General features: G+C 36.2%; 2 protein-coding genes across 3 annotated transcripts in view; both read right to left on the bottom strand.

The window, feature by feature from the left end:
- The window catches only part of chrdl2 (chordin-like 2), an 8,896-nt gene extending 8,620 nt beyond the window's left edge, over nucleotides 1-276 (bottom strand). The window contains exon 1 of one of the 2 annotated variants that reach the window (XM_008427751.2): nucleotides 33-276. In XM_008427751.2, the coding sequence (XP_008425973.1) occupies nucleotides 33-99 (67 nt within the window). In that variant the 5' untranslated portion in view covers nucleotides 100-276. The remainder of the gene's footprint in view (nucleotides 1-32) is intronic. The other variant, XM_008427753.2, reaches the window with a different exon arrangement.
- Nucleotides 277-3,371: 3,095 nt separating this feature from the next.
- spag7 (sperm associated antigen 7) lies at nucleotides 3,372-8,189 on the bottom strand. Its single transcript, XM_008427750.2, has 7 exons — nucleotides 8,057-8,189; nucleotides 6,248-6,315; nucleotides 6,062-6,150; nucleotides 5,905-5,989; nucleotides 5,713-5,802; nucleotides 4,487-4,643; nucleotides 3,372-4,387 (listed from the first exon to the last, which is right to left on the bottom strand). Exons 1-7 carry the CDS (start codon nucleotides 8,139-8,141, stop codon nucleotides 4,272-4,274), a joined length of 690 nt encoding a protein of 229 aa, XP_008425972.1. The 5' UTR covers nucleotides 8,142-8,189; the 3' UTR covers nucleotides 3,372-4,271.
- Nucleotides 8,190-8,394: the final 205 nt, after the last annotated feature.

The following is an 8,394-nucleotide window of genomic DNA, read 5'->3' as shown; positions in this document are numbered from 1 at the left end:
AAAAAAAAGTCATCAACAGAATCGGTTCCTACCTCTCCGAGGTTTCAGCTCCGCGGATGGAAACCACATGATGAAAAAGAACAAAAACATAGGCTTCATTTTTTCCCCCACATGTGCGTGACTGAGTCTTCAGTGCACAATACATGTGCGTTTCAGTGAGACGTAAAAAAAAAAAAAAAAACACACACAAAAAAACTGCAGGACAGTGTGAAACAAAGATTTAGAGGAAGAACGAAAAAGGAGAAAAAAAATCCAATATTTGTCTAGGTTATTCTATGGCGCCTTCTTCAGGAGGCAAATTGTGATGACAGTGGAGTGAACATCAGGATTGTGCAGGCAAAGTGCAAAGAAGGAAAGCAACAATGTTTATACACTGCTCAAAAAAATAAAAAGGGAACACTTAAACAACACAATATAACTCCAAGTAAATCAAACTTCTGTGAAATCAAACTGTCCACTTAGGAAGCAACACTGATTGACCCGACGAGGGTCCCCGTTTTCAATCAGTGTTGCTTCCTAAGTGGACAGTTTGATTTCACAGAAGTTTGATTTACTTGGAGTTATATTGTGTTGGTTAAGTGTTCCCTTTTTATTTTTTTGAGCAGTATATAAAGGACTGTTTACCATTTTGTTGCTCTCAGTGCAAATGTTTGGGGCTCCAAGCATTCAAAACATACAAAACTTTCATATTCGCCAGKYGAAGCTAAAATAAGAGGTTACGGGTGATGACAAACTAAGAGCTACACTGGGAGCCAAAAGAACAGGTGTTCTAACTATCTGTGCTGCCCATTAAACCGTCCTACCTTGTGGTAATGCGTGCATCGATGCTATGTCACATACTGCTTACTCAGCAGATACATCCTACCTGCGCATTAGCACTGACGGATAGACATAGCTACGGAGGAGGATTAGGGCCACTGGAAAAAAATAAAATAATAATTCTAACTTTAATTTCAGAATTCTGAGAAAAAAGTAATAATTCAGAAATTAAAGTTAGAATTTTATTTTATTTTTTCCAGTGGCCCTAATCATCTTCTGTATCTATCCATCCYATGGTAGGACAAKCTGACGAGAAGCAGCTTTGCGCATGCGTGATTCATTTCCAATGTGGACAGAATGGGGTTCAGCTCATTTCAATTCAAATTTATGTAATCAATTGCAGCACATTAAACGGTGCTACATGTGGAAAAACAGAGAAACTGTTGTTTTGTGCACAGGTTTCATTTCTTTTGCATCTTTATTTAAAGRCGGTAAAAAGTTCCTATAGCTACGCACAGAAACCTACCTTACATTTCTGTGACTACAAGCAAGAGAAACATAAACATTGATATCAGAATGTATATAGGATAAAGCTAATTCCCCATAATAACGTAGGTCAGCATAAATCAGTTTTCACATATTTGTTTTTGTTTTAGTCGATCGTCTGGGAACCGAAAACTCTAAGATCAGTTTCCATTTCTATTCCTGAAGGTGGGGTCAGTGTGTGCAGGTGAGGTTTTCTGAGTCAGGTTGCTGTGGGACTGATAACCTGTCAGAACTCGGGGAAGTGGGAGGGGCTCACGGCAGCGTGGGAAATCTGGTTCCTTTTAGAGAACCGGTTCTTTTGGCTCGGATCACTAAAAAGAGTCGGCTCCAGAGGCGGCTCTTCAGATTTTATTTATTTATTTATTTATTTATTTATTTATTTATTTATTTATTTATTTATTTATTTATTTATTTATTTTTTGTTCCTTAATTTATTATCCAACAGAAAAAATGTTGCAAAATGAATGAGAGCTCATAGTCTGAAATGACTATATTCAACAGCTCTTCTTCTGGGTCAGCGTAAAGTGAAACGTGCATTTTGAGTTTTAAAATATCAGTTTGTTATTTGGCTTTTGATGGTTACATCAAAAGCCAAATAGCCAGGAGTTCCATCGGAGCTTTTAATTCAGAATTTTTCCCATTTTGTCTGAAACTCGTGGTTGTAATCAGAAAACTTCTRTTCTGAAAGGAGAGAAGGGATCATTTAAATCCACCAGGGGRCGTCCTGAACTATCTTTCACTAAAGACTGAGCGTGAAAGAGAATTAACTATAGTTATTGTTTTAGTATAATGTAGAAAATATGTGACATTAGTTACACACAGAAAATGTACATTTTGACACTATTTGTGGCTTATGATGGTGTAAAAATATAATAAATAAGCTTTTTGCTTGCTTATATTTTTTATTGTTCAATGGACTGAGACGCTGCTATGATTTTTTTCCCCTCCATGTATGGGAAGTGCTGTGCTGTCATGACGCTCTGTCGTAATTCAGGATCACAGCTGACAGAAAGTTCTTAGGGGGTGTAGCCATACTGAGCTGTTGTCTTGCATGTTCATACACAATTTGATCACTATGTTGTTTTATGCAACACATTATCAGTTCAGCTTTACTGCAGTTTTAACTTGATTTTTAGTTTTTTTAAAACACATTAGAGAAAATTGAAAAAAGGAGGRAAAATTCTGTTTTAATTTTGCAACTTTTTAAAGTAAATGGATCACAGTTAAGTAAGGGACTTGAAAGAAAATAAATATGGTTGAAACTAGATGATTTTTTTGACAGAAAAGCGGATCAGACTGGTGGTTTCGCTGAAGGCCGAGAGTCTCTGTTTCTGTGGAGATCACCGTTGAAGTTGGTAATGATCTGAACMGATCTGGATTCTGACCAGTAAATAAAGTTTATTTAGGTCAGAAGCATCAAAACGACAAGAAGTTCATGATTTGCATTTAAATTAAATCAAAGCTGAACGTTTAACTAAGATTGATGGAATTATATTTGCATAAATTAATCAAAGATAAAGAAAAATGTACTTTACAAAACTTTATTGTACATTTTTAAATAAGAAATGTTTGAATACATTTATATTATTTAAAGTCAGATGAAAAGACATATCTATGGACAGTGAAGAGTTTTAATAAATTAATTATACACTTAAATAATTATTACATAAGTTATTTATATTTGACCCTCATCACTCTCCATAAGAGTCGGGACATACTGGAGCCGCAGTTTGGTATTAAGCTTTGAAAATATAAAAACGAAGTTTATCCCTCATTAGTTTTGGGATTGAAGACTATACACATTTTGAAAACGTAAAAAACAATCTTCAGTCCTACATTATAAAAAAATAAACTTTTGCTGTTTATCTGAATTATTCTAAAAATATATTAGGGATAGATTATGAATAAAACATATAGTGCTATAACAGTGCACTTAGGATCCAGTAGTGCATTCTTTTATTCTGCAACATATTTAACACAGCATGTTTTTAAAGCATACTGGTGTATTAAAATGCTAAAAAGTAAGWAGCGTGCCAGGTGTGTACAAAAGTAAAGGTAACACAAAGTTGTAAGCAGCATTTATTAACACACATGGAAACAAAACAAGGTTATCCTGTTTAAAAAGACATAATGACGCCAAGTTATTCCTCCTTGGTTCAAAGTCTGATGATTAAATCATTCTTAACGCTAAAAGGAGTTTTGTACCTTTACTCCATTTTAGTGATACGACACCTGTTGCCTGACTTAAAATGAAAAAAAAGAGAAGAAAAAAAAATGTAAAACTATCACGGTCAAGTCAGTGCCGATGTRTAGAAACAAAGCAAAAATCACATTTAAAAATTCAGATAAAACTGGCTTACTCCTGTGATGGACACATTTAGCAAGGTTTAACCTTTCAAAGTAAAAAAAAAAAATCAACCCTTAATTAAAAACTAACTGACAAGAAGCTGGTAAAGAGGTAAAGTTTGCTTCTACATACACTGGGGATTTTTAAACATTATCCACGGAAATCTGCAGCTGCAACTTGCTAAAATACAGCCCAGGTACAAAATTAGCAGTGATGTTAAACAATAAAACTTTTCCTCACATTTTTGTTTTTAAAATATGCAGCTGCATCAAAATTATAATTAAGCAAGAAAAGATTTTATTTAAAAATGATCTATCGTCATGTTTTTTTTCTGAATGACAAGACACTTTCCAAACAATTGACTCATACTGTTACGGTTTAAAATGGCATGTGGCATCCGATGACTAACAGAACATGACAAGAAGATGTTAAAATAATCCTAAATGTCGTCCACTGGGCAGGCTTTCAGGTCACAATCATGTTCATACAGACGTAAAGCCTGGCCAGTCGACAAGCTATACTTTAAAATCCTAAAGTACGGAAAACTGCATCAACAGAAGAATCGAACTGCGCACACAAAGTAACACACGCATCCACACACGACAGCAACWGCGGGAACTCAGACACTGCTGCTCTGTGCCCCCGTGTCGTCTTCGCGCTTCTGCCGCTTCTTCGCTCGGATTTCGTTCATGGCTTCCTCTATGGAGCGCGTGTCCCTCTTGTTGGCCACCGGCACTGCCGACACAGAGAGAGAAACAACCGCAGCGTGAATACGGAGAAGGATTCACGGCTGAAGTATTCCCCCGTTCTACGTGCGGCRGCGAAAATCCTCACCACAGCCGTAACTCCGGTTCGCCTCCAGCGTGTGAGCTGCGTCTTTAGCAGCCGAGGTGCCTATCAGGTGACTGTACTTGTCTCTGTAGTTGGAGTTGGGACATGCTTGTGTCTTTTCTGTCTGAGTGGATGCTGCTTCTTCTAATGCAGCCCGTTCCTGTGAGGGGGAGAAAACAGGAAATTAATTTTGGAAAAAATAAAAATAAAAGATGTAAGGTTTTCCACAGAGTGTCTTTTAAAAAACATCAAACCACTTAAATTTTATTGTTTATAGGTACATGTTTGAGTAAAATGAGCATCGTTCTCTTATTCTATGGACGACTGACAACATGTCTCTGAAATTCCAAGCAAAAATTTTGTATTTATGTGCAGAAAATGAGAAATGGTAAAAATCATGAAAAAGACGCAGTGCTTTCAGACCTCAAATAATGCAAAGAAAACAAGTTCATATTGTTTAGAAACAACAAAACTAATGTTTTAACTCAGTTCAGAAATTAATATTTTGTGGAATAACCAGGAGGTTTTCAATGGGGTTCAGTGCAGTGGATACTTCATCTTGTGTACTGTACGTCTAACCTTTTCACTATAATAACACAAACATTAGTGAACTTATTGTTTTAGGCCAAGAAATTGGTTTTAAAAATGTTTTAGAAAGAATAAATTGGAAAAGTTTGCTGAGCGTTTGTACCAACACTGCAGCCTGAGTAAAAATGTGCAGAATCGTTTCTGTGCAATCTGTGGATTGTCACAGATTCTCACTTGGATTTAAATTGCACAACAGATCCGTCAGTGTTTTGAACAAGAACTATGGAAAATGGTAGAAAAGCTCAATAAAAAGCATAAATGTCACCGTAAAACAATCAGGCGCAGAATATTTGGGGAGCATCTGGTTTCCAGTCATAACCTCGTAATTATAGATAATTTTACAAAAACAGATTCAGTATAGACTAGAGCATACTGGGATATGCTGACGGCACAGATCAGATTTATAATATTAAACTTGATGACGCTTGACAGAACAGAAGAACGTCATCAAAGATAACACAGCTTTTTTTTTTTTTTGTAGGTGTAGAGGTCAGTTACTTTGTATCAGACATCTGTCCAAATCAGATATAACAATGATATCCCTTGTTTGTCTTTTTATTAAAACAACATAATTTCCCAATATTTATTTACCCAGAACTTCAAATAAAGGTCAGAAGAAAGAGTTTAAGCTACATCTGTACTTTTAGTCTGCGTCGCTGTTCCGCCAGCTGCGGATCCCACTCTTCTCCTTTGCGATACGCCTCCAGCTCTTCGTCCGACGGAGCGAACTCCTGAGTTCAACAATCACATTTCTCCTGCATCAGCCGCTAAATTAAACACTGAGAATTTGTTTTGAAAGTCCAAACAATTTGGAAAGAGCAAAGACCCGATACCTTCTTAAACAGCATGACGTAGCGGCTCTCCTCATCCTCTCCGAAAGAAAACGAAGTGAGACCAGCCACTTCTGCAACATCATGCCTATAAAAACACACAATGAGTTTATCATCAAAGGGCTGAGACTACGCCAAAAATAAAATAATGACTTCTTACAGTATACTCCTTTCAATTTTTCCCATAGGGTTGTATTTTCTTTTTTGCTGTGAGCTGTCTTGGATGAAATCCGACACCTCTTTCTCCATCTAGATTTAAGGTGATAAATAATCACGTTGTGAAACGGCGACCGCATGTGGGACGTAGGAGGATCAGAAAAACATTTCTTTTACTTGAAGGTCTCACCTTCTTCCTAAACTCTGCTTTCTTTCTTTTCTCCAATTCTTCCATCTTCTTTAGTCTTGCAGCTTGCTCTTTAAGACAAAAAAATGTTTTTTATGAGGTAAAGAGGACAGTCTTGTAGCTTTTGCTCGGTCATCTAACTGGGACAAATTAATCCACAACACTTTGACCCTCCAACAAGGTTTCCCTCAGAAAACTTGCTAAGCCCGGAAATTTGGAAATATCACTTGATAATTATGTGTTATTGAGAGATTAATACCTGAACACTAAGTATAAAGACTTAAAAATGCAAACATTTAAAAAAGACTTAAATAATGCTTAGCCTGGTGGAGGCACAAGTGAAGCCTGGTGGCCCGCCAGGCTTATAATACACTGGGGGAAACCCTACTTCAATCTTTAAAAAATATATTTCAACTGACACAATTTTTAAATATTAAATCCAAGATGTAGAGTTTCAGATATTTTATTTGTAATGTACATTCTTTCATGTAACACTACATCATGACATGTCTGGAGAAAAATGTTTCAATATATATTAGCTTCACCAAATACCTTCAGGTTTACCAATGCTAGTTGATTTATTGTTTAACACACACTTTAGTTGCAAATAAATACAAAAGAAAGTTTAAAATCAATCAAAATTTTCTGGTCAGTTTTTGCTCCAGACTTTTGACGACGTACTGTCCAGTTGCACTTCAACGTTGAAAAAAGTGAACAAGTGGAGGRCAAGATTAAGTGTCAAGCCTACAAAATAAAATAAAATAAATTCAGCAAAGACCTGGTACAGGATCGATTTTTTCCCCCCAGAAAAGATGTGTGTTAGAAATCCCCTTGCTGGTGTTAACGCCTTATTATTTATGTACTGTTTGACTGTCCCGTTTAAAAAATAAAAAATTACACCCAGATTTCATGTGAATGGCTTGCAACACCGTACCTGATCAAGCAAATGTTGACTTCTCCCTCTTTACAACTTTCACAGTGAACAGGACAATTTATACCGAAATAAATATTTTTGTGCCCTTTAATTCCTAGAATTTTAATCAATATTAAACTAATTATGTGATCTTTTTTTTTTTTAAATCCCAATAAATCAATAATTAGTTAATTACTAAAACATATCTCAAATTATAATATTAAATTAAATAAACCCATAAATAATTAATTAGAGGTGAAATTAATAAAATAATATACATAAGTTAAAATAATTAACTAAAATTTGAAAGATTAACATAATTCTATGTTTTTATTCTATAACAAATTGAAATTAATTGGGATTTAATAAAATATTTAAATTATTCTATTTAATGTATGCATTCAAGTTTTATATTATACTTTTAACATATTAATTTCCAAATTATGTGCAAGATTATCAGGCTTCTGGCCTTCATTAATGCAGGGCTTTGTAAATGTGCTTTTAGCCATTTCTAATAGTTTAACTATTATACTCTTGTCGGGGAGGAAATGTTGCAAAATTAAAGCGCAGATAAAAGAATATGAATTTGAGGAAGATGTCATTTATTTTTAAGGACCCACATGAACAGTGTGGTGTTTGTTTACAGTGCCGCAGCAGCCTGGGTCCAGACGCTACAGACTCTCAAAAGATAAAACTGCGTGTCTCACTGAGGCGGTGCCACGCTCGGGTCAACACCGCTTACATGAAACTGAAAGCTCAAATGTCCATTAGTAGCAAAACAAATGCCCCCTTAGCATGTCCTTTAGTTTTAGACCTCCACTAGCGCCCGCTTTTAGGCACCATTTCCCCACTTCACGCTAAGATGAAGCGAGTCCTTTTCTAAACAGCATGCCGCGTACCTCGAGCCTTTCGTCGGCTTTCTTGGTCGCCGACTGTAGGAGGTTTCTCCATCGAGTTTAAGATTGAACCAAGGAGGTCCGCCATCTTGCAATGATAAACCTCTTCTCCAGCCGAACACTGTGCGCATGCGTGTTAGGGCTTCGTATTCTTCTCTGTAGAGAAAATCTGCATTCCAACAATGTGCTGCCACCACGTCCCAAAGGGCTGTAGTGCTGCTGCAGTGAAAGCCGAGCTAAACATCATATTTATTGATTTAAGGTCGTGGTTCCCTCTTTTCCATATTCTGTTTGAGATTACAAGAAGTACACACACAAATAAACACACTAACGTGACGAGA

Source organism: Poecilia reticulata, linkage group LG14 (genome assembly GCF_000633615.1).
Source record: "Poecilia reticulata strain Guanapo linkage group LG14, Guppy_female_1.0+MT, whole genome shotgun sequence".
Classification (NCBI taxonomy): Eukaryota; Metazoa; Chordata; class Actinopteri; order Cyprinodontiformes; family Poeciliidae; genus Poecilia; species Poecilia reticulata.
This window is presented reverse-complemented; position numbering and strand designations above follow the sequence as displayed.

Excerpts from the sequence above, each read along its gene's own strand:
- spag7 (XM_008427750.2), bottom strand. The coding sequence starts at position 8,141 with ATGGCGGACCTCCTTGGTTCAATCTTAAACTCGATGGAGAAACCTCCT. Across the intron at positions 5,803-5,904 it reads ACGTCATGCTGTTTAAGAAG|GAGTTCGCTCCGTCGGACGA; the intron begins GTATCGGGTCTT and ends TGTTGAACTCAG. Across the intron at positions 4,644-5,712 it reads AACAGCGACGCAGACTAAAA|GAACGGGCTGCATTAGAAGA; the intron begins GTACAGATGTAG and ends TCCCCCTCACAG.